The sequence below is a fragment of the Schistosoma haematobium genome, chromosome ZW (genome assembly GCF_000699445.3).
Source record: "Schistosoma haematobium chromosome ZW, whole genome shotgun sequence".
NCBI lineage: Eukaryota > Metazoa > Platyhelminthes > Trematoda > Strigeidida > Schistosomatidae > Schistosoma > Schistosoma haematobium.
Window position 1 is genome coordinate 28,992,938 of NC_067195.1, and position 25,748 is coordinate 29,018,685.

The window sequence follows — 25,748 nt, forward strand, 5'->3', positions numbered from 1 at the left end:
CTGAGGAGTCATATTATTTATTATGAGTACTACTAAAGTGTAACAATAAAATGTAATTACCATAGTATCATAAAGCAATATGCGTGAGAATACAATTTCTATTTGATAAGTACAAAAGTAAGTCCCTTGAAACACAGTCGTACCTCTAAAAATAACGCTAAATTACAAATTGTTTCCCACGAACATAAGTATCTGTTGTCATATGAAACTGTCCAACATTATCTAAACTACGTTGACACTGATTACATCTTTTGTACTTCCCAGTTTGTTCTAATAACAAAAGACTATTTTGGGCTTGATCCCTTAATTTCTCATGCACCTCTTTATCATGTTTTACTTGTGAGGCTTTAAGCCATTCATTCTGTAAATATTGTCGCATTGCCTTTTGTTCTTGCTTTCTTTGTACTATATCAGTAACTAAACTGAAAAGTGAAGTAAAAGTATTAGTTTTGTTTATAAAGGATATTGAAAAAGATTAAAATATGTTGATAACAACATATTCCTAACAAGACATTACATGATGATGAAGACATTTTGCAGAGATCTTAGGTCGAAAGCCAGATAGTAGCTGATGTCCCTAGGACTACAGGCGTACTACTTTACTCTCGAAGATCTACAAGAGCTGAGGGTCTACCAAACTTCACAGCCAATATAACAGATAGCATTAACTACTCTCTTAAAAGATTTTCGACAAATTAGCTAAGTGGTGAGAAACGATAATTTCTAGTGTACGAGTTTTCGGCTGTGTTATGATTTGTTTCTATTTAAAATAATATATATAATAGAAAGAGAAAGCAGATTTTGTGGATCCTGAGTAACTAAAAACTAGTCCTATCAGTATATGGTTGTGGAGATTGTTGAGTTTTGATTAAGATTATGAATCAATGAATGGTGGTTCAACATTGATCGACTCATGATCTCAATCGAAACCAGTCCTATGCTTATATATGTTCTTATGGAATAATATAAATGTAAGATTATTTTGCCTGTAATAAAAGCCACTTGGTGGTAATTCCTAATCTAATGATTCAAGGAAGGAGATGCTCTATCCTGTTGAATTGTTTCGGCTGATAATAAAAAGAATGATTAATATTCCTTGACAAAACTGCTTGAAGGATTATTTCAGTCAAATGATAATCTGAAAGATATGAAGCTTGAAGAGTAAAAATGCAACTTACTCATCTTGAACACGTTTTAGTACCTTTTTTTCCTGTTCTTTCTCATAAAGCTGTTCATCTTTGAATTGATTCTTTAATTCCTCAATAGATTTCAACTGATGCTCCTGAACGGATTTTGCAATCAAGTTACGTTCACTTAATTTTTTATCATTATCCACAAACAATCTTAACATTAATCCTAACGAATTGTTTTCAAATTTAGGTAGATATTCCGGTTTATGCTTTACCTATAAAGTGGGGCCACAAAATAAAAATATTTTCAATTTAACTGAAGGATTGAAACAAACGTCTCAGAATCAATACAACTGAAGAGTAATAATATAAGTAATTGAGAATACTTACAATTTTATGTCTTAAATCATAATTAATGTGAGTTTAGGGATCCAATAGAGGAAATCAGCATTTAACATCAAGGGACAGGTAAAATCTTGACAAATTAATTAACATACTAGTTGAAATTACTAAAGCCTTCAAATAACATTAAGGTGTAACTGATCACAGTAACGAGATAAAAAAGAGCTATTAAATTTATTGTGCAATATTTAAGAATACTTGTGAATAACTGTATATGTGGTCATTCTGTGTACAGCTCAGAAACTGTATAAATAAACTTAACAAATAAAATAAAAGGTTTTTACTAAGTTCTGATATTCACTGAGGAAAAAAAAAACTAATCATAATCAAATTACTTGCGGGGGAGTTATTTCGCATGGTAAAATAAAGGTCTAAGACGTTTAGTTTCTGTAAGCAAATTCAATAATACAATTTTTAAATGTCACGATTGACTTTCTGAATTAGTTATTAAAAAGTACATTTATAATATTCATATTCAGTAAAAGAACAGCCCAACAAACGCCTGTTTTAACAGAGAATTGGTTGTAGTTCCCTTATTCGTGGTATAGGATTATATACCATATCAGAACGAAAAGTATTGTATGTGATTACCCACCCCAATGACTTGTCTCTGGATATTCGATATACATTAGTGACGACAACTACTGAAAAAACCAGGTTTTTGAACCAAAGTAATGTGCTTTTGTACACATGAACAAATATTAAATACATAATTAGGGTGTCTACGATATGTGTAAATTATAAGCAACATCCTCGTTTTTACGTTCATCCATAAGCAAAATGGAAATAAAATTCTTTCAAAATTTCTCTTCACTTGTTTGAAACTCAATACTGTGTTGCCTCAGTAGTATCTCAGGTGAAATTATCGATTAGAAATTTCACTGAATCACTGAGATCAGATTTATGTCCATATGCTTGTGTCGAGATTGACCGATCCACTAAGATTTTCACAGATATTAGGTGAGCTTCATCTAAAGCTTTAAATTGAAGTTTAGTACGACGTTAGCTTACATTATCAGCCTTAAACATCTTTTCTCTTTATTTATCGGTTTTACTTCTTGTAAACCGGTTATAATGGTGCATAAACTAAATTCCTATAACGCTTGTGTTACATTTTCGCAAAATATAAAATGCAAATGATACAAACATGTTCTTCATACAATCTGACTTGAATATACACGCAAGACATATATATGCGATTCTCAATATATGTAGGAAAGGATCGTAAAGTTTCGCTTTTGAAAGATCTTTGAATGATATTGTCGCAAATTCCGAAATATTTATACTTGAACATCATATTTGAAGTTAATATTCACTACTCAGCGTATAAAAATTCAAACCAAAAGACTTTTTTGAGATCACTATCTTTTGCTATCAACAGAAAAGTACCTTGAAGACTAAAAACGACTTTCTCAAACCGATGAAGACTTTACAAAAAAGGAGAATAATATGTCTCAATACAATATTACTTATCAGGTAGCGAATTAGACAATCGGAATACTGAACATAATTTTTCTTCACTATGTATCCTGAATCTTATTAAGTGGAATATTCTGTGGTATTATGAATAATTGACGATTCTTTCGTACTTGGTTTATTACGAATTACGAATTTAATACATTCAGTTATGCAAGCGAGCGCTAACTTGCAATCATGAAGGGAAACGGAAAAGAGAAAGTCCAAAGAACACACTGCGTCAAGAATTGGAAGCAGACATCAAAAGGATGAATAACAACTGGAAAGGATAGCCCAGGACGGAGCTGGATGTAGAATGCTGGTGGGCAGCCTATGCTCCTCCACGAGGGGTAACGGGCGTGAGCAAGTAAGTGTCCAATCACAGGCTCCATCACGACACCAATATGATAATTAGAAGTATCCCACCTAAGAATTCCCGGAATAGTTCTATTTATAACAGACAGAACTCAATAAGCACAACTCAACGTGATAAATTTGGAGTTCATAATAAACATGGAATCATGTACGCTGAAATATTCAATTAGTCGAATATCACCAGTACTAATATTATGTTTATTCAGCTTTAAATTAATTTAAATTATTCACCGACGTTCTAATAGATTAAGAAAGAATATAGATTTTCACTTTTATCCCTACAGAAATCTCATAAACTTTAGACATTTAGTATAATTTTTAACTGCTACTCAAATCCAAGTCTCTTATATTTTCATCATTAGTTTGCCATTTTTGTGTCCTAGTAGTACATTATACAGTTATTAATTAATTATGTTCTTTTCTACTTTTGATGGTATTATGTCCGAGTTACTCAAAAGCGTCAATATAATGATAATAGGACTTTAAAATGCTTAGTTTCTAGTGTTCATAACATAATCTGTAGTGATATTTATTACGCTATTTAGATGTTTAACTGGTTAGATTATTTTATGTTTAAAGTGAATTTCATTGTCGTAGCAGCCACTGCGGCTTACTTTATATATTTGATCTCATCACATTCTGTCTTGTTTACTGTTCATGCCTTTTAATACCTTTCTGCTAGTCTGTTGATCAATTTTTGTAAAGTTGTTTTGAAAAAAATGTTAGTTTGGTCACATACTACACCATGAGAAACCAAACAAAATTTGTTATTTAGTGTTGTATAATAGTGTGTGGTATTCACTTGTCAGAATTCTTAACCCTGAAGTTTCTTTGAATAAAATACAAATTTACCAACCTGGAAGTCCAACGCTTCTTTGTATGCTGACTGGTTCTGCAGTTTACTTTCATACATACGTCTTTTTTGAATTTCCAGTTCTTTGACCAACTTAACTTGCTCCAATTTGCCCAAATAAAGTTCCTGTTCTTTCAAATGATGTATATCAGATAACCGTTGCTCAACCTGATTGTCAAGTTCTGTTCTTCAATTCAAATATAAAAATAAATTAGGTATACATAAAAAGAGGGTCTAAAAAGAATCATTTACATGATAGCTAAGCATGAAGCTTAGTGATTGAAATGATATTAAGATAATAAGTTAGTACTACAAAACATTTACAGTTGCGTAACTTATATTCATATTATAACCGTAGATTCATTCATGAGCGACTTAGGACTTGATACAACCGTGTATCAGTCTGAGTTGTTACAGTTCCAATTAGAAAAGCGGGATAGGCATTTAATGAGATAACGGCAACAGGGAGGAAAATGAACACAGGAAATAAGATTCAAAAAGAACAAATGGATATGAAAGAGTAGTATTGCAGAAGCTTAAAAGGCACAAAATTTGAAGTATGTTACAGAATGAATAGGCAATTTTATTAAATTTTAGTTTGGTTGCTTGGGTTCCTGTCCATAGATTATTATCTGATAAAACAAAAACCAATTGATTTAGATTTCTCAACTTGAAAACTTTGTTGTGGATCTTTGCTGCTCTAATGTCATCGTGCAAACGATAAAGGATTCAGCTAAATTTTGTATTTTTCTGTAAATGTCATGATATTATGACGATACACAATTTTATGGTGTTCGGAGTTGACTTCATAATGCTTAAATGCTTGACAAATATAGTTAACATTCAGCAAATTATATACCAGTTATTTCTGAGTTGAAGAAAATTTGAGAATTTCTCAAATATCTTCAAGCATAAAAAAATAGTCGCCTAGTGCTATCTCGTTTTTTTGAATTGTTTTTAGATTAGACATTAACTCACGAGCTACAATTCTAGACATGTCGACAAAGTAAAATTTCAGTAGCTTACGAATATCTAGTTTTGTTAGAAACTCTTAGTCATACGGCACATTTTAAAAACAATCTGATTATACTTACTTTGATGAACACGTTAGATAAAAACATTGTAAAAGATGCTTAATCATCTATCACATCATAGATAGGTGATAATGCATCTTTTTAAAGCTGTTTGAATGATCTATTGTATGTAATAAATACTGAACAAGAACAATGTAGTAAGAACAATTCACACAAAAACAGACTGAAGACGAATATTTTAACTTGATAAAATCATGCAGTTACTTTAGATTGAATTGAGTCTAACTGAATTTGAACTTGTAGTAGGATTTCTTTGAGATAATTTCTATGCTTAGTAAATTATTCATCTTCATAACCGTTGCTAGATAACTTCCAACAGCGTATAAGTTTCGGAAGACAATACGAAGCGTTAACTACAGTCTAATGTTTGCTGTAGCATGTGATCAAGCATAAATCCACATACCAACATGATAATAATACGATGATATTTAAAAAATTATTACTGACCGAATGACACTGTCCGTCAAATACGTTAATTGAAGGGGTTAATAAAACTAGACGTATACAGACTCAAGTGTAGATGAGGTGCTATAAACTCACTTCAATTCTTTTTGTTTAGTTTGACGAAGTGGTGTAAGTGGTCTTTTATCCATAATGAATGTTTGATAGATTGTAGGATCCACAAATGACTTTTTCATACGTTTAGAACAAGCAACACCCAAATTAAAAGCTGCCTGCTTGCATAATTCATTCCTTCTGGTGAGTAAATTCTCCTGATATTCAAACAAAAATAGCGTCGCTTAACTTTTAGGAATACAGCATAAATCATCGCAAGCAAAACTTACATATTACCATCAGTAAGCATCTATGAATATTTGATCATAGATAACCAAAAAACAGACATCAACACATAACCTAGCACAGATGTACGTCGGTCCAAGTCGCCATACTTGATTAGAAAGGTGAAAACAACAAGAGAAATCTAATTAATGTAGTAGTAATGATAGAAATAAAGGTTAAATCTTGGGAATATGATTTGAAAAATAAAGTAGAAAGGTATGTATAAAGGAATATTGGAATTCAAGATCGAGGGAAAATAAATAGTGAATGCAACTGCGCCACAGTCAATGGTTCTGAGCCATGTCACCCAGAGTCTCCAACCCCTGATCGTATTTATTGCGCGGATGCCAACCAGATAGTTTTCCCCTATCTACATGGCTCATACCAACAGTCAATGGTTTCATAGACTGATCCTACGTTTCGTTTTGGTTGCCCTTAGCTTTCATTCAGCTTGCTTCTGCACTAACAAGTATCGCTCGTCGAGGTGGGTGGTAGCTGGGCATATTTAATACATGTCTTAAACACATCCAGTCGATGAAGATTCACTATCTCATCAACCGACTAAATACCTTGCTAAGTATAGCATGCTTAACCTCAACATTGTCCAGTTGGTCATAACACAGAGCACGAGAAATAGTTCGGATGCACCTATAATCAAATCCTTCGGCCTACACATATTTTCTACTTCCAAAGACCATGTTTCACGGCCATAAAACAGAATAGGACGAACTCCTGCACAGTATACTGGTCGGGTGGTCCGGAGACGGATATATTGCTCACGTCACAAGTTATGTGTGTTCGGAAAAGCCAAGTGAACTTTCTGAATGTGTGAATATTATTACACATTAGAAAAGAATGCTTGTGGAAAATTTTCAATTATTACCACGGATTGACTGTGTATAAAAAGCACCGGTTTTAAGTAGTTGTCTAGCTAAAGTCAGTCCGTGATAAACAAACTACTGCCTCTGTTCAAGTCATCAACTTCATGCTAAACAGACTACGGACAGTCTTATGAGAAAAGCAGCTGCATTATGCGGCAAAGAACAAAATAACGGATAAAAAGTAGCCAGCTAGTCTACTTTCTTTTGAATAAAGTTTTCTCTTTTTGTATTTGTTTGCTTAAAAACTACATCGTTATCTAAATGCTCCAAATCAATATTTCAGTATGTTAGGTTATGTAAGTACAAATCAACATTACTGAAGGGAATATTTTACCACGTTCACGAGTTCTAATAAACGAACGACTCATGTTTCGTCTCCGATCATTTCCAGTTGTTTTCACCGTTCTATTTATTCGTTTATTTCAAGCCAATATTTTGCAAATCACCGCTTTCAATTAGTGAACCATTATTTAAGTTTTTACGTTTAAGGGGCGATACCTAAAAGCAAACAATAACTTTACTAAAAGAGCTCGATTCGCAAATTAAATGATTCATTTGTATTTATATATTTATCTACGCAACATTTTCGGACGGAAAAGAACAGATACTGTAGTGAACGAGAACACAAATGTGAGAACAACAGAATGTATTTATATACAAAATTACAGAATCTCTCAGTAAAATCTAAGGACCATACAGTAGATATTTCATTTGCGAAATGTCAATCAATTGTCTTAGACTTGATTGCTCCTTCGTTTCTACACCACTTATTTTCTGTTCTCGGCTGCGGGAAGATGGTGTAGGGCGGAATGTTCTGGGGTGGCAGCGCTGGCTGCAGAGGGTGCTACCGACAGAGAAGAGCAGTGGGACTTTCGGCTTCTGAGACGACATCGAATGTAGATGGCTCAGATCGGTGTAGCGCAGGCATCAACCGTCCGAGATGCTGGATGTATGTCGGACTTTGATGGCTCGGCAGGTCGACGGAGCTATGATAGTCAGCGCGTGCGCCTCGGACTCGACATTTTGACGCAGAGCGGGGCACAGACTTCAGAAAAGAAGAAATTGGCACAGTGAAATGAACCACCGCAGAATGACTGCTTTAAAGGTGGGACGATTGTGGTGTGTGCTACTGATAACGACAGATATAAGTAGTATGCATCATCAATTGAACGTCAAATGTCTGGCGGCAGAAGGGTAAGAAGATCGAAGAGAAGAGAACGAGAACAGAGGATGGTTGGCGTGAAAATGAAGGAACAATCAAGTCTGAGACAATTGATTGACACTTTGCGAAAGAAATATTTAATGTAAGGTTCTCAGATTCTACTAAGACGTAATGCAATTTTGTATTCAACTACATTCGGTTGTCTCCATTGGTGTTTCCGTTCACTGCAATACAACTGAGCAAAATGTTACAATCTACTGGTTACTGGATTTTAACGCTTTTGTCTTCACATATTTCGAGGTAGGTACATAATCATAAAGCTTACTTGTTCTCGTTTAGCTTCATTATTTTCCCTCATTAGCTGATAAATTCGTAAAAGTTCATCTTCGGCTTGCTCCCTCTTCTTTATTTCATCTTTTAAATCTATATGAATGTTACGTATACGTCTCTGATGGCATAAATAACATAACCCATTATTTTTACTTAATGCATGATTACAATTGTCATCAGTCTTAGGTATTCTTTTCTCTAGTTCTTCAATATTAATTTTTATTGAGCGTACACTTGATAGTGTAGATCTTGAGCAATCTGACAATTTAGAACTTGTATGGGATGCAGAACAATGACTTTTAACTTTTGAACTCTGTTTGACATACTGTTCAAGATCGGTTGTATAAAGTTTTGGCAAATCCGGTGAAATGAAACTTTTTTGATTTAACTCAGGGTTATCTGCAACAGTTGAAGGTGGACTTGAAATTGTGGGATTCGCATTAGATTCTTCTTCTAGGAATGATTCATGCTGACCGACAATTTCCGGTACTTCCTCAACTGTTGAAACCTAAACAATTAGATCAAACAACGATAAAAGTTATGAAATAAATATATATCTTTCAACAATCCCAAATGATGAATTTGAATATATAAGAATTTTGTTAAACCCATGTTTTTAAGTACTTCAACACCAGTATTCCTATTCAGATTGGCGTTAAGGTGCGACCACTGACAAACATTTTGATTACTAACTTGATGATCAGATGTTTGAGTCAGTAACAGCAACGTCTTATAGTACATTTTTAAGATGAATTCACTCGCAGTATGATTTTATATGGGCCATGTTTTGGTCAGTTATTCGTTTTCTTGGGAAATTCATTTCAGTATATAGTTCATCTACAGTTGTGTTTTTAACCAGAATTTATTGCTAATCTTCTATAGTCAGCAATAATTAGTCGATTATCATAATCTATGCTGTATAATTTGCTTCAAAAGCTGACTCCTCAACTTTCTAAAGGGATAGAAAACATAAGTTCCTGACATTTACTCAACAATCAAAACTTCTGTTACACAAGACAAAAGGGTTTCATACTTGATACTTTTGGAAGATAAATATTTGTGTCATTTAAAAAATTGGATGGTTCCTACCTAAGAATGTAGAGTATTTCAAGCCCTTTAGGTTTCCCGATTCCTTCTGTCAAAACTTGTAGTAGTAAAGTAATATATATTAGAAAACTTTGTGAATTTAAAAAATATTAAACAAAACTACATAAAACACGTCTTCCGATCAGAAATAGTACAACCTGTAGTCCGCACAGTGGAATATAATATTTAATGTATGAAGATAGTCTGCAACAAACTGTGGATGGAAGTATTGTGATCGTTCTTGTCCGGAGGCAAACTGAACCAAATGATATTGCAGTGTAATTAATTAATCGACCACCAAAAATACTTAAGTGATTGTTTTTAGAGTCATTGTTTTATTTCGTTTTTTTTGCAAATTACAACCTTTCTTAGTACTGATAAATATATTCTTCCTGTTTATCTAATTGGTAAACAATGTGTTTTGAAATTATGAGCACCATAATAACCGTTTAACTATGAAATAACCATCCATTCCACAATTTCATTGTACTTAATCATGAACTTATGTAAAATTCTAGACAATAAATGACTATGACAAAACAACAATTACAGAATATCACTAGCTAAACAAAATTATCAAAATCCCTAACGAGACAATTATAAATCCTAGTATAAGTAATTTTGGTGTGATTGAGTTCATAATCTCCATTGTGTTTCAAGTGTAACATAACTTAAACATGATATAAACACAGTCTACGTTTTTTTGGAAGTAACAAAAACCATTATGGAAAATTTCCAGTAAGAATTACTTGCTACCAAAAAAAAATGAACAGCATACATCTGATGTTAAACGACAGTAGGTAAAACATGCTATAATTCTATGTACTTGACATTTTTACTTCTCTGCTTCGCTATTTCTACAAATCAACATCTGTTGAGTTAAAGGACATACTAGTATTTCAAGTGTTTCAATTATTTATCATCAGAGCTAACTAAGCCTGATCTAAAAAGCATATACAAAATATTTCATATGCGAACTATGTTTTTGATGATTATTCATAGTTTCCCTGCTTCATGTGATTTGATTAGTCACTTCTAAGAATGAGACTGAATCATTTTAAGTATAATAATAAAAACTATCAAAACACTGAAACAATAAAATTCTTGCGTTAATGTTCACATACTTGGTTGTTTCGATGTATTGGACTAGTATGAATACAAGATGCTAAGGAATCAGTATTACATTTTACAACATCACGATCATCTATCCATGAAACTTTATCACTGGTACTTGACTGATCATCTATGGATTAGAAAAAAAAGTATCATTTGCCAAAAAACGAAGTATACGAAATATTTCTCATTAGTTTATTACCTATAGGTGCATCAATCTTTAACAAATCTGATTTTCTGTAGTTATCCGTAGGGCGGTACATGGTCAAAATAACCTACTTGTTGCAAAAAGTAAGCTGGCTTATTTTCTTTTACTTAGTATTCAAATCATCAAGAAAAAATAAGTTAAAACTTCTGCAAAAATAGGATTTGTTTTCGCTATTGCACATCAGACCAAGAGGCAAGAATATATATAAAATATTAGTATATGCGAAACTTGGAAAAAGTCAGAAGCTGAGTGTACTTGTACATTTATAAGTTATGTGAACCAAATCTTGTTTTTAACTACTAATTCTAGTTTCCCCAAAGAATCCCTAGCGATGCGAGGTGATAAAGAGACGTGGGGAGGGTTAGTCGGGGAGGTAAGAGAGGTATTAGAAGGTGTAGGAAAGATTTGAATGTGACCACCTTGGTCTCTTGTGCTGTTACGGGTATGAGGGCTGATATCACTTCCCGGCTGCCCACACCGTGGAAGGGTATTTCTTGAGGAACCTGAAAAGAAAATTGGATTAGTGTTGGTCTTGACGACCTGGGAGCGTGACCGCAGAGCCCAAGGGACAACTGCTTGAGGCCGGTCGCGCACGGCCTTTTTGTGGAAGGTTTTTGGCGTGTTAGCTCCGTTCTTCAAAGGGCCTTACCGCCGGGGACGGAAATCCGTGAGGTAAGGTGAGGTGTGACATTTTTAGGGTCGACCTTTTCTAACCCTACCCCTCCTTGTGGGAAGGCAGCATCGCTGTCATGCTGGTTGTCCGAGGGAAACACCTTACTGCTGTCACACCCCTCTACAGTCAGCAGTACGACTTCACCCTCAGACCTTGAGTTGCTGCTTTTAGTCTTACCGTTCACCAACCGACCTGCCTGGCATGGTAGAACCTGCAGGAACATATGTTCCAGCCAATATAGCTCGGTTGGGTCATCACGATAGGCAAGCCCGACCACCGCGTCAAGGTAGCAGCTTCGATCGGGCCCCAAAGAATCCAGACATAATAGTCTACATAACTCCCAACAAAGATCAAATTCACCGTCAATAATATAATAGATCGGTTATCTTAAGACAAATCAATATTCTGGAAAAATAATTGTAATGGCATCAAATTATAAATTCCACTCAATAAACTGTTAGACTACATTTATAACGATGCGTGTTTCAAGTGGAGAAACCCTTCAGTTACATATCTCACAATAAATGTGTTACATAATACTTTTGACTATAAAGTAACGGCGGAATACTCTCCTTTACACGGATATTAGAGACAAAAGTTTTCAAATGATTATGAGTATATTCTAAAACTAGTGAGATAGAAATGTTCTATGGAAGTAATCGGAAATTTGTAAATTTCTTAGTGATTGTGTAAGCTACTGTCAAATTTGGTGATTTGGATTTATGTGGATTCTTTGCAGCCTCTAGACAGGACCAATAACTGAGACATTTTTGTTCTATATCATGGTCCACTGACTGGCAGTATGAAAAGCTACGAGCCAGTGATTTCATTTTACTTATCCCAGGGTGCCCGCTGTGGAACTGCTTAAGGACTTGCTTTCGTAGGTTTCTGGGGATAACGATACGGTGGCCAAACATGATGCACGAGTCGACAACTGTCAAAGAATCTCGTCGACGAAAATATTGCGGCAGCTCTCCATGTGGTCTAGATGAAGGCCACATGTTGAATATACAACGGCGAACAACCTTCTTGCTAGCTTCTCTAATGACTTCGGATGTGGCCGGAAGTTCGGAAACTGCGTCTGCTAATGCTGTGTGAACCTCAGCCTTAACATCTTCGGCAGCTACAAGCACCTCCTCTTCTTGTTTTCCATGGGAGCCAATCAATCTTGACAAGGGATCTGCCTGTCCAAAATCCGGTGTCGGCTGATACTTTACCTTGAAATCATAGCCCAACAAGGTAATTGCCCATCGCTGTAGACGGTTTGCTGTATATACAGGGATACTTTTCTTGGATCCAAAATCTGTCAGTAGCGGTTTATGATTTGTTAGTAAGGTCTACACTCCCACTTGACGTATCATACTAACCGGCGGGTAAATTTTTGGTGAAAGTTTAAGAAAAGTTAGGACACATTATGTTACCTATATATTAAGTCACTGTTTACTGATATGAGCCTTGTAGGAGTAAGCAAACTTGAGATCCATGAGAACCTCAAAATGCATTTTGGGAAAATATGGAGAAATAGTATAGATACACTTCTCAGTTCTTTTCAATATTTCCTTCTAGACTCTAAAGGCATTTTTATCAGTGCACACAGCGCTTGCTCCCTTGTTTCATTCTCTTAATATCGATAGTGCTATAATCCTTATTAGTTGGTCTTCCTCTTATCTATTTCAGATTGATTTACTGTTGTCAGCTAGGACAACTTGAAAGTATGCAATGCAGTACCGGTTTGAACAGATTTCCTGAGCTTTGATCACTACCACGCAGTGATAAAAACTATAGTAACAGTTATTAGCCGTATGCTAACTGAACGATATTTTTAATAACTGTTTTGTTGCTGTGGTACGTTATTGTTAGTCTTTGGGACAGCAAATGCTTTACAAAATAGTGGAGTCTAAAACTCTACCATAGTTGAACTATATATAGTAAAGATCAAAGTAAAAATTCATATCTGTTTAGTAACCAACGTTAGTTTCCAAAGGAGATGCACAAAATAATCAATAGTTTGATAAATACTGACCTAATCATTGTGACCTTAAAATATCAAGTACACAAAAAACAAATATTCAGCTATTGAGTACCAATTATATGACCTGAGAGCGAATTCGAGTAGTAGGTTCAGGTGACCAGTTAGTTGTGAATTTATCTAAAGCCCTGTTTTAACCTTTTTGAAACCCTAATCTTGTTCAACGGAATATCATAGAAACATTAGGGCAAGTATTTAGAACACGATCCTGTATAGTTTTATAGGATTTGATCAGACAATATTTTCGATTACACTCTCAACCATCTAGTGTGGCATATCATTTGGTGATATTCACTAATTACTTTGGCCCATCTTCAAGAACTTGGAACACTGTGGGGACTTACCTTTTATGGTGGAACACCTTGACAATACTCCTTTTGTGAGAATTATATGAAGGAAGGATCAAGCCATAATGAACATATGATTTAGTAACTAACTATTATGAATTTATATTCCAAAGTCACTTTTCAACTTGACATATTTTAAAAACTAAATATTCCTTTGTGCACTAATATCAGCTGAATATGTCGATCTGAATTCCCTGTTTCTAACTTTTTGTCACTGGTTATTTTCTTAAATAGGATTTCACAATGCTACTTCTACATGCTTTAAAAAATCAAAGCCAAGGATTCACGATAGCTGATTTATTGAGTGATCTACCTATTACTTCTTTATCGTCCTGAATATTTGTCCTCATAAAACTAAATTTCAGGAGTATAAAAGTTTTAAAATAACTGTGATAAGCTTAAATCTAAGATTTGAAAGAAGTTTTCTATAAATATCATACATAAATTCATACAACCTTGCGCTTTGCAGATTCAAAACATCTCAGATCATAAACCTTTAAAAACACTTTGGTAATAATAAATCAATACATACCTTGTCTCTTAGATTGATGTGTTTTTTCACTTAACGGAGGCACAGGAGATGTAGAAGGCTTATCTTCATCTATGGTTGCTAATCTCCTTTAATAAAAATTTTAAATAACTGTACGTTAAAGATAGATTTGTGAACAATCAGTAGATTTTTCTGTTTTATTGTTTCAGTTTAAAAATCATCATGGTAGAATATCGGAGTGGTAATCTGAAGTGTTTTAAACAGGTCTCGATAAAATAAACCAATCAGTGGACTACTTTTCCTCTAACCTACAGTTTAATGAAGAAGATCTTTTAAAAAATCTAGTTACTACCAAGGATGACTGTTTAGATCTTAATAACACAGAGTTGACTTTCCTAAAATTGACTAATGGCCAGTAAAATTAAAAGTAAATAAAATCGATTGTTTAAGCCATTTCATTAGACAACGTAAAATTTATATTACTACTAGAAATTTGTATTTTCCAATGAGTGAAAACAAAAAGTCAAGTGTTTTTATGGATGGTAATAGTTTTATTAAAGTAAAAGTAGACCAGAATTTACAAAAATCTCAGCTTATATCCAATCAAAGTTCTCCCGTATTAAGTAAATCTGCGTTGTTGAGTGAATGAATTGATACAGATTGAGATTTTTTAAAATTCTGGTTGACCATCATTTTGATGAAGCTGTGAGCAATGAATAACGAACAGCCAGTAAAAATACTGAATTTGTCTTTTTTACTCATTTAAAAATACAAACTTCTAATAATAATGTATATCGCTTGCTCAATGACCAAATTTCTAAAACCATTTAAATTGGTCTGAATAACCCAGGCCTAGAATCTATGTAAAAAAGCTGTGATTTTTCTCCCGATGAAGTTAATTTCTTGCTTCAATCATATCATAATACTTTCAAATTTTGTTCTCTACATGAACAGAGAAACAGATGGGTCGAACACTTTGAGGAATTCTTGAATCGACCAGCTCCACTGAATCCACCGAACATCAAAGCAGCACACACAGACCTTCCTATAAATTGCACTCCACCAATGATCGAAGAAGTCAGCATGACCATCAGACAAATCAAGAGTGGGAAAGCAGCAAGACCTGACAATATACCAACCGAAGAACTGAATTTAAACGTAGAAGTAACTGCAAACATGCTCCACGTTCTATTCAGGAAGATTTTGGAGGAAGAACAAGTGCCACTGACAGACTGAAAAGAAGGATACCTCACCAAGATACAAAGAAAGGAGATCTGAACATGTGTGAGAACTTCGGAGACATCACACTACAATCGGTACCAAGAAACGTTTTCAACAGAGTGTTGCTGAACCAGACGAAAGATTCAGTAGACGTCCAGATTCGAGATCAACAGGTCGGATTCCGTAAGGATCGGCCGTACACAGACCAAATCGCGACACTACGAATCGTCGTTGAGCAACCAATTAAATGGAACTCGTCACTACACATCAACTTCGTTGACTATGAGAAGGCGTTTGACAGTGTGGATGTGAGAACTTTATGGAATCTTCTTCCACAGTATGGTGTACCTGAGAAAATCCCCAACATTTAACGGAATCCATAGTAGGAACTTCACTGCAAAATCGTGCATGGAAAATAGCTGATAGACGCATTCCAAGTGAAGACCGGAGTCAAACATGGCTGTCTACTCTCCCTTTTTCTCTTTTTTTCTGGTGGTTGGCTCGACTATGAAGACCTGTACATCTTAGGGAAAGCACGAAATACAATGGACAGCTTGGATGCAACTAGACGATTTGGACTTCACAGACGACCTGGCTCTCCTATCCTATAGACACCAACAAATGCAATTCAAGACAACCAGTGTGGTAGTAATCTCTGCAGCAGCAGGCCTCAACATCAACAAGGAAAAAACAAAGGTCCTCAAATGCAACACAGTGAACACCGACCCAATCACAATGGATGGGGAAATTTTGGAAGAGGTGGAAACCTTCACTTACCTGTGCACTGTCATCAATGAACAATGAGGATCCGATGCAGATGTAAAGGTAAAGATTGGCAAAACAAGGACAGCATCCTACAGTCAAAGAACATATGGAACTCAAAAAACTGTCAACCAGTATCAAAGTCAGAATCTTTAATACGAACGTCAACACAGTTCTACTGTACGGGACTTAAAACTCGAGAACTAGCACAACCATGATAAAATAGTACAAGTATTTCTAAACAACTGTCTGAGCAAGATACTGAATGTCTGTTGGCCGGATACCATCAGCAACAACCTACTGTGGGAGAGTACAAATCAACTTCCATTTGAAGAAATTAGGAAAAGACTCTGGAGTTGGGTAGGACATATATTGCGTAAATCATCAAACTGCATCACGAAGCAAGCGCTAACTTGGAATCCTGAAAGGAAACGGAAAAGAGGAAGGCCAAAGAACACACTGCGTCAAGAATTGGAAGCAGACGTCAAAAGGATGGATAACAACTGAAAATGATTGCCCAGGACTGAGTTGGACGTAGAATGCCGGTGGGCAGCCTATGCTCCTCCATAAGAGGTAACAAGAGCAAGTAAGCAAGTAACAAACTCCAAAAAATAGTATCCAATTTAAATTTTTTAAGATTGACTGACTCAAAACAAAAGTTAAAAATTTATAGTAAACACCGAAGCATTAAAATCGCAGAGGCACCAGGCTTTAATTAGAATAGATAGACTTCTTTATCATTTTGATTGCTTCCATTACGCTTCTCATTTTACCAAGATTAGTAAGAGAATTCATACCAATCCTAAAGACATACAACGAGACATATAGTGTTTGAATATATCATCGCTGCTTAATCAAATCGCCATAACTTACTTTTTCACAGAACTAATAGATCCATGACTTCTGTTGCTCAACACTGATCGATCAGTTGTTACACCATCAGAAGATTCTGGACGCTAAAATTAGAAACAATTACATCCTTTTGATAATTTACAATACTAAACTCTTATTTAATCGTGTAGAACAAACTAATGTGGCTACAGAAATTCGTAGAAACTTCAGTTTGAAATCAAACGAGAGAAATGCCAGATACTTATAAATCAAACGACAAAAATATGTATCAAAGTTATCATTATTACAATAACTCATGAGCACTTATTATATTCAAAATCTAAAAAAACCATTGTATGAGTTCAAAAAATATATAGAAACTAAAGATGATCAGTCATTATCGATCAAAGCATTCTTCATTATTAGCCCATAGTAACCGACATCTTTAGTGTTAGTAATAGAATTGTTTGTCACTGATAAATTTGAGGCTATGACCTATAAATGCACATAGTAAAAACAAAAATATGTTTTCCTACGCTACGAAAATGAAAATAATGCTCAACGTTAACATCCTACTACTGTTTATGTATCCTTTAAGAAGAGCAGTTGATGTAGCACGTACTAATCATTATTCACAACATTGCAGATTAAATTAAAGGTTACACGAAATGTGTCTTAGAATTTACTATATTTGTATAACGTAGTTTTGAATGACTACAAAATAATACGTTCAAAAGTTATTCAAATCTGATATGATCAATACACATAATCAACTAAAACTTTATTTAAGAAAGTAATTGTTTCGAATACAAGATTATTTGTGATCAAATTTTCGATCGTACTACATAAAATTAGCATCATTAACTGGATGCATATGTTGAACCTATTTAAGATATAAAACCATGATATCTTTGAGTTCATATATCCAATTTATAGATCAAGCTTTTTTAGTAGCATGAAATTTCGTTTGGTATTACAACAGCAGTGAAAATCCAAAAAATCAGGTTCCTAATCATTCAGAGAGCTTTCGACAAAGTCTTTTTTTAAAAACGACATCGATTGTTAGGTTACTAAACAGTAAAGAAAATATTTTTTATTATAGAACAATTATTCCTTTTACCATCAGAAAATACAGCGAACAATTTTCATAATTAAAAATGTACTGTTACCTCATCATCTCTATACTTTTGCTTGCTTTATAAAAAAGCTTCTATTAGGAATATCTGCTTCTTTGATTATATATACAGTCAATTATATGAATTCCGTATGATGTTGGGGATTTTCTCAGGTACACCATACTGTGGAAGAAGATTCCATAAAGTTCTCACATCCACACTGTCAAACGCCTTCTCATAGTCAACGAAGTTGATGTGTAGTGACGAGTTCCATTTAATTGGTTGCTCAACGACGATTCGTAGTGTCGCGATTTGGTCTGTGTACGGCCGATCCTTACGGAATCCGACCTGTTGATCTCGAATCTGGACGTCTACTGAATCTTTCGTCTGGTTCAGCAACACTCTGTTGAAAACGTTTCTTGGTACCGATTGTAGTGTGATGTCTCCGAAGTTCTCACACATGTTCAGATCTCCTTTCTTTGTATCTTGGTGAGGTATCCTTCTTTTCAGTCTGTCAGTGGCACTTGTTCTTCCTCCAAAATCTTCCTGAATAGAACGTGGAGCATGTTTGCAGTTACTTCTACGTTTAAATTCAGTTCTTCGGTTGGTATATTGTCAGGTCTTGCTGCTTTCCCACTCTTGATTTGTCTGATGGTCATGCTGACTTCTTCGATCATTGGTGGAGTGCAATTTATAGGAAGGTCTGTGTGTGCTGCTTTGATGTTCGGTGGATTCAGTGGAGCTGGTCGATTCAAGAATTCCTCAAAGTGTTCGACCCATCTGTTTCTCTGTTCTTGAATCTCACTGAGTTGCTTGCCTTCTTTGTCGTTGACTGGTGTCTCTGGTTTACTATATTTCCCTTCTAGTTTCTTCGTTGTGTCATATAGTTGTTTTATGCTTCTTCTCTTGTAGCTTTTTCCTCTGTCATTGCTAGGTCTTCCATGTATTTCTGCTTATCAGCTCTGACGCTCTTCCTGATTTTATTGTTTGCTTCTATGTATTCAGTTTGTTCCTTAACTTCCTCTGTTCTTGTTCGGTTGATATTCATTGCTGCCTTCTTATTCCTTATTTCTTGAATCCAGTTTATCAACAATGATCCATTCCTTGTGATAATGTTTGTTGTGGCCCAGAACCTCATGACATGTTGAAGTGATTGCCTATTTGAATTACCTGTAACTGATTGCTAAGGGCTATCTTGAATTATTTGAGTCTGTCAGTATCCCGAAGAAAAGTTCTACTAAAGTTTAGTGATGTTGCCGGCCCTGTTGTCCAGTGCTTCTTCAGTTTTATTTTCATCTTGTCGACCAGCAGTTGATGATCTGAGGCTATTCCCACGTAAGTAGTTTCAGAGCTTCGACTAAACGTTTCTTGAGGCTGAGAGCCTTTTGTCATGTTCACATTAGTGAATCTTTGATCCCTTCCCTGTTATCCTACTTAGTAATATCCTGTTCTTTGAGTTGATCCTATGAGGTTCGGAACCTGTTACTGAGATCTATCTTCAGTTCTTCGAGTCCGTCTGTATCCCGAATGGACGTGGCATTAACATTTTATGATGCTGCTTTACTAGTTGTCCTGTGCTTCCTTAACCTTCGCTTCATCTTGGCCACAACCAGGTGGTGATCTAAAGTTATGTCAGCTCTTCTCCTCATTCTCGTGTCTTCAATGGATCTTCTGATTTTTTTATTGGTGCAAATATGGTCGATATGATTCTGTGTAGTGTGATCCGGTGAGACACTTGTAGCCTTGTGTATGCGTCTGTGGGGGAAAATAATGCTGCCTATAACAACTTTGTTGAACGCACATAAATCTGCAAATCTCTCATCACTCTCGTTGATTTCTCACAGTCAGTCCATGTCCTCCTATGATAACCTCATACCCGGTGTTGATTATTCCGACTTTGGCGTTTAGGTTTCACATTAGGATGGTCAGGTTCTTTTTAGGACACTTCTATTTGATCGATTGCAGCCTCTCATAAAACTGATTTATATCGTCGTAGTTGTTATCACCGGTAGGTGCATAACACTGAATAACATTCATTGTAATCCTATCCTTTTTCGTTTCAAAGAATGCCTCTATGATTCTGGATTCGCCAGATTCTCATCGTATAAGTGCTCTTCGTGCTTCTTTGGACAGCATCCATGAAATCCCTTGTGTGTGTGAAGCGCTTTTTTCTTCATGACCAGAGTCCAACAGCAGCTCTCCTGATGCTTGTTTTTTCTGATCACCTCGCGTCCAGTGGGTTTCAAGTTTTCCTAAAACCACCAATTTGTATCTTTTTGTTCCCGTGGAAATTTGACTGGTTCTTCCAATCTCCCATAATGTCCGGGCGTTCCATGCACCTTTATTAATTGTTTCTGTGGCTGCTAGAAGGGGCGTCGATCTTGTGATTTTTGGCTTCTACTATGAGACGTCATAACTCTTCTAAACGAAGATCCTTCAACTCTCAGCGCAGAGTTTAAAATGGCTTAGATGATTTTTTCTGGTTGAGGTGTTTTTAGCAAGATTGTTTTCTACGGGATGCGGTTGCTGAACTCATGTCCAACCCTCCACATTTATCTGGTCTTGAGACTGGGATTAACACTAAAAGGGCTACGGGTGAAAAAAACACTTAGTTTTCAGCTCCACAACCGAACAAACGAGGAGGGCTAGGATTAGGGTCACTTCATAAAAATAAACTCATCAGTTAAATACCAACTAAAAAGAATGGTTTGAACCACTTAAACTCTGCCCTGGGACTGGCAGGGGGTTAAAGGAGAAATAGGTTCAACATGCCAGGTGATGAGCTGGGAAAAACACTGTCATAAATAGCAGACCTCTGTAGACGCCATGAGTTAAGATAGGAAAAACAAAACAAAAATCAACAACAGCCGAGAAAATGAAAAGAAAGTCAAGGCACAGGACGAATAAACAGAAGTGAAATAACGAGCGAAGCATTGGAGTTGAAATGCAAAAATATATAGAAAGCCTGGGAATTACAACGCAAAAACATCGAAACGAAGAAAATATGATAAAATTTTATGCTACAACCAGAAAGCTTGCATGAAAATATAGTTGACTTGAGCGACCAGTCGAGAACAAAGGAAAACTTGTCACTAAGGATAAAGATCAGAGAAACGTACAGGTAGAGCACTTCGAAGAACTTCTGAACAGAACGGCTCAGCTGAAACCACTAGAAATCAAAATAGCGCACACAGACCTCCCTGAAGATTATCCCTTACCAACAATAAAAGGAATCATTAAGACCATCAGATAAATCAAAAATGGCAAGGCAGGAGGAACAGAATGCATACCAGTTGAAGCAATGAAATCAGATATAGAAGTAACTCCAAATATATTCCACGTTCACTTCAGAAAGACTTGGATAGGAAAAATAGTAGAGAAAAATGAAAACAGGGATACATTGTCAACATACTGAAGAAAAGAGAACTAGAGTACAATCCCACTACCGTCGGTAGCAAAGCAAAAATTTTAAGATTACCACTGAACCGAACAAAAGATTTCGTAGAATTCCTACTTTTAGATCGATAGGCTGACTTTCGTAAGAATCAGTAACATATCGGTCAAATTGTGACACTGCGAATCATTGGTGAAAAACTAACCAGATGGAACTTATCACCATACATCAACTTCCCTGATTAGGAAAAATTTGACACTGTGAATCGGAAAAGCTTGTGAAATTCTCTTCACGATCATAGAATATCTGAAAAGATCTCAACGACCACACGATACTCCTACAAGGGATTGAATTGCAAAATTATGGACAAAAGACAGCTTACACTTGCATTTCAGATGGAGTTTAGCATCAGACGGGAAATGGAAAAAAACTGTCAATCAAAACCGAAATTCTAATCTACAATACGGACATTAAAACAGTTCTACTATACGGTGCTGAAATTATGAGAACAACTACGACCATTATCAGAAAGGTATATGTAATAATAAACAGCTGTCTACACATGATAATCTAGATCTATTGGCCGGAGATCATCAGTAATAACCTACTCTGGTAAAAGAAGAACCATCTGATACATGAGATTAGGAAAAAAATTTGAAAGCGGATAAAACATAATTTACAGAAAACATTACAACAGGAATATAAGGTGGGCCGTAGCTTTGGAGCCTCGAGACAAAAGGAAAAGAACCCATTGTAGCAACTAGAAAGAAGCATAGGACACAGTTGATTTATTATACTTTATACTGCATTCTTAGAAACTGGAGATTACATTCAAAAGTTCACTCCATTTTTAGAATTCTCATAAAAAGAGAGACCATTTCATATCAACTCACATTTTGAAATGTTTGAGCCAGCCTTCCAGTATTATCAAGTTCACTTAGGAAACTATTGAAGAAACAAAATTTCGACTTCTTCTTGTTTATACGTAACTTTCCAATATCATTAAATATAACTTCGGCAAATTTTTCATGATACAAGTATTGACCTAATGTTGCACAAACATTTTGTATACAATCTTCAATTTGTTCTCTTGGCACCAATATTTGTGAGCTTAGTTCACTATAGTTGAGCTGAATTAATGGAACTGATCCTTTGAAAATAAAAACGCAAAAAGTTGTAAAGACATTCCTCCACTTTAATTCTTATTTGAAAATATAAAACAAACTAGCAATATGTACTTTATTGCTTCAATCAATTATTTGTACTGAAAGCTTCAGTTAACATCAAAACTGAAAGATTATAACTCAAAGAAATGATATTGTGCAAATCAATCTTTTTATTAGCTATTTTTTACGCAATAAATAGATAATGAATTTTTATATTACATTTGTAGTACATAAAGCTCATACATGACTGCCATTTTTGGGAAAAATTTAAATGTTCACATCTTTTATAAAACGTTTGAGTAGTCACAAACATACATCTTTCTAAATCTAAGCAAAAAAATATGATGTGTTCAAAAAGTATAATTTCTGACAAAAGAAAGACAATTTTGTCTGGTTTTTTTGTAAAGTACTTACTTATTCGCTTTTATATCGGTGGTTTGAATATTTCCATTGATGTTTAGGACAGCGATTGACCAGTCTCTTATTGACATATGTACATCGTGTGCGGATCGCCTCAATCTTGGCCTAAACCACAAGCATTACAAGCAGAGATAATTGGGGTTAGCTTATAATGCTTGTAATTTAAGACAATATAGAGACGATCCGCACACGATGCACATATGCCAATAAGCGACTGATCAATTGCAGTCCTGAACATCAATGGAGAGATTCAAACAACCAATAGAAAATAAATTAAACTTCACCCCATTGTAAAAGCTATTGGCTTTCTGGACTCAGTAACTAAGTGAATAACGCGGTGGCGTTTGACGCGAACGGTACTGGGTTCAAATCCCGGAGTGTACATGAACTCTGAGATGCAGGTGCATTTAGATGACCAGTCCCAAAAAGGGACAAACGCGCGTACTGGATTCCAATGCTAGCCAATATTTTATCTGCTTATTTATTCATTATCCTGTGTGATTGTCCATGTTATTCATAATTTAATGACTTTTTGAAATAGCAAAGGGACACAGCCAAATTGATTTCATTTCTAGTACCTATTTGTTATTTTTATCATTGAGATGACACGTGTATTCTTCATGCGTTCAATGAAGTAGTACTACTAGGAAAATTATTATCTACATATGGATATAACTCATTCCAAATATGTTTCATACAAATGTTTTACCACCAGTGATTTCAGTGAATGGATTGCAGTGAAATATAAAGTAGTATCCAACTGAAAATTTAGCTTCGAGATCATATATATATATACCGTTGATCATAATATGCGAACATTTTGATTGAGACAGACGTTGTATTACATGAATAACCTCCACAGTCAAATGTATAGACCTTCATAGCTTGAAATTAACGTAGCATTTATATTATATATATATATATATATATATATATATATATATATATATATATAATTGGGTTTGATCGCTTGGTAAGACATTAATTTTAGTAAAGTGAACTAGATATAAGTACGGAGTCGACTACTGACTCTTAATATATTGTTGTACGTGTTTAGCTACTCGTACAACTTTTTAAATTGAACAGCTGGATCATCTTAATTACATTGATATCATTTGTTGTTGAGATACATATATTCACCTATATCTGTGATATTGATTGACTGTTAATTTGAGGAATATCAAGGCGTTATAAGTAGGACGCTTGATATCAGGTTTACAACAACAGAGTGGGTCGCTCTCAAAGCGTAAGCATGGCACTTATGTTCTATAATTTCTAATAATAATATGAACTGAAAAACCACGTAAAGATGTATGGCTGAAAAGATTATGGGAACACTCATGTTTGAAATATAATAAACACATCGAGCTCTACATAATTCAATTGAAGAAAATTATTAATAGGACGACCAACTACCCGAGCTCCCAATTTTGGGGAAAATTTGGCACCTTTGGAGGAAATTTTGGGGTTTTTGTGCCATATCCCCAAAATTTCAATAAACTTTGGAGAAGGCTGTTTCACATTGGGGACTTCCCCAAAATTTACCCAAAGTTGGGAGCCTGGGTAACATTAAAGCTGTCGGCACGTTTATCATTAACGACGCGTAGATTAGTCGAAAGACAATTAGGTTATAAAGCCATTTCCGACCGGGACACCTCAAACAAAATTTGTCATTTCTGCATGAAAACAAATAATTAGGGATTGCAAAATATACCTAATATCTTACCTTCAATCACATACTTCCGTTGAACGATACCGTAAGATTGGCATAACTTCTCTGATAATAAAAATACAGGTCTGTGAACTCCAACATAGACACCATCTGTCAGCAACAATTCACGGTGACTGAATCCAAAAATCCCAAGATTCGAAAACTTGACACACTAAAACATTTCTAATAAAGTTTATCGAGGTAAACCTTTTTCATTAACAACTTTTTTCGTAAATATAAACACAGTTCCTGCCATATGTCCTCATCTTATTGAGCTAACATCTAAGAAATCTCATATTACCTCTAATGAATATCCCAAGTTTATCTTCACCCGTCATTTCCTAATCAAATCTGTGGCATTATACGTTCAGAGGCTGAAGGTCAACAACATGAAAGTATAAAACAAAATATACAGCTTGAAATCCCAGATAGCGTAGCAATGTTCAATATCTTTGTGATCAGCCAACTTAGGTATGTATAAGATATAATTCCTATTATCTTGTATCGTCAATCGAGAGTAGTCTAGGAATTCTATTGGATTGACATAAACTTAGATTTCACCTTACTTAGGAAAATGGTTAAGCAGCTTGTTCTATGAGATCTGCACCAGAGTAGTTGGATTGTGTTATTAATTATGTAGATACAAGGATCCTGTCGTATTTCTCTTGAAAACTGAAGAGCGAACTAATCCAATGATCACAGAACACCTGGAGTAATCAC

The 25,748-nt window shown here is 35.1% G+C and overlaps 1 protein-coding gene across 2 annotated transcripts; it reads right to left on the reverse strand.

Annotated features, from left to right (window-relative positions):
• On the reverse strand, positions 1 to 25,408 carry CCDC81_2 (Coiled-coil domain-containing protein 81). 2 transcript variants are annotated; one of them, XM_051210954.1, is made up of 12 exons: positions 25,330 to 25,408; positions 25,236 to 25,294; positions 25,044 to 25,200; positions 22,625 to 22,881; positions 17,265 to 17,347; positions 14,451 to 14,536; positions 10,673 to 10,791; positions 8,458 to 8,970; positions 5,850 to 6,022; positions 4,219 to 4,402; positions 1,179 to 1,405; positions 1 to 422 (listed from the first exon to the last, which is right to left on the reverse strand). In XM_051210954.1, the coding sequence occupies exons 1-12, from the start codon at positions 25,364 to 25,366 to the stop codon at positions 158 to 160; spliced, it is 2,160 nt and encodes a 719-aa protein (XP_051070980.1). In that variant the 5' UTR covers positions 25,367 to 25,408; the 3' UTR covers positions 1 to 157. The 2 variants fall into 2 exon arrangements, with proteins under 2 accessions (XP_051070980.1, XP_051070981.1); XM_051210955.1 differs by lacking the exons at positions 1 to 422; positions 1,179 to 1,405; positions 4,219 to 4,402; ... (2 more) ...; positions 10,673 to 10,791; positions 14,451 to 14,536 and adding an exon at positions 14,957 to 15,111.
• Between the last annotated feature and the right edge of the window lie 340 nt (positions 25,409 to 25,748).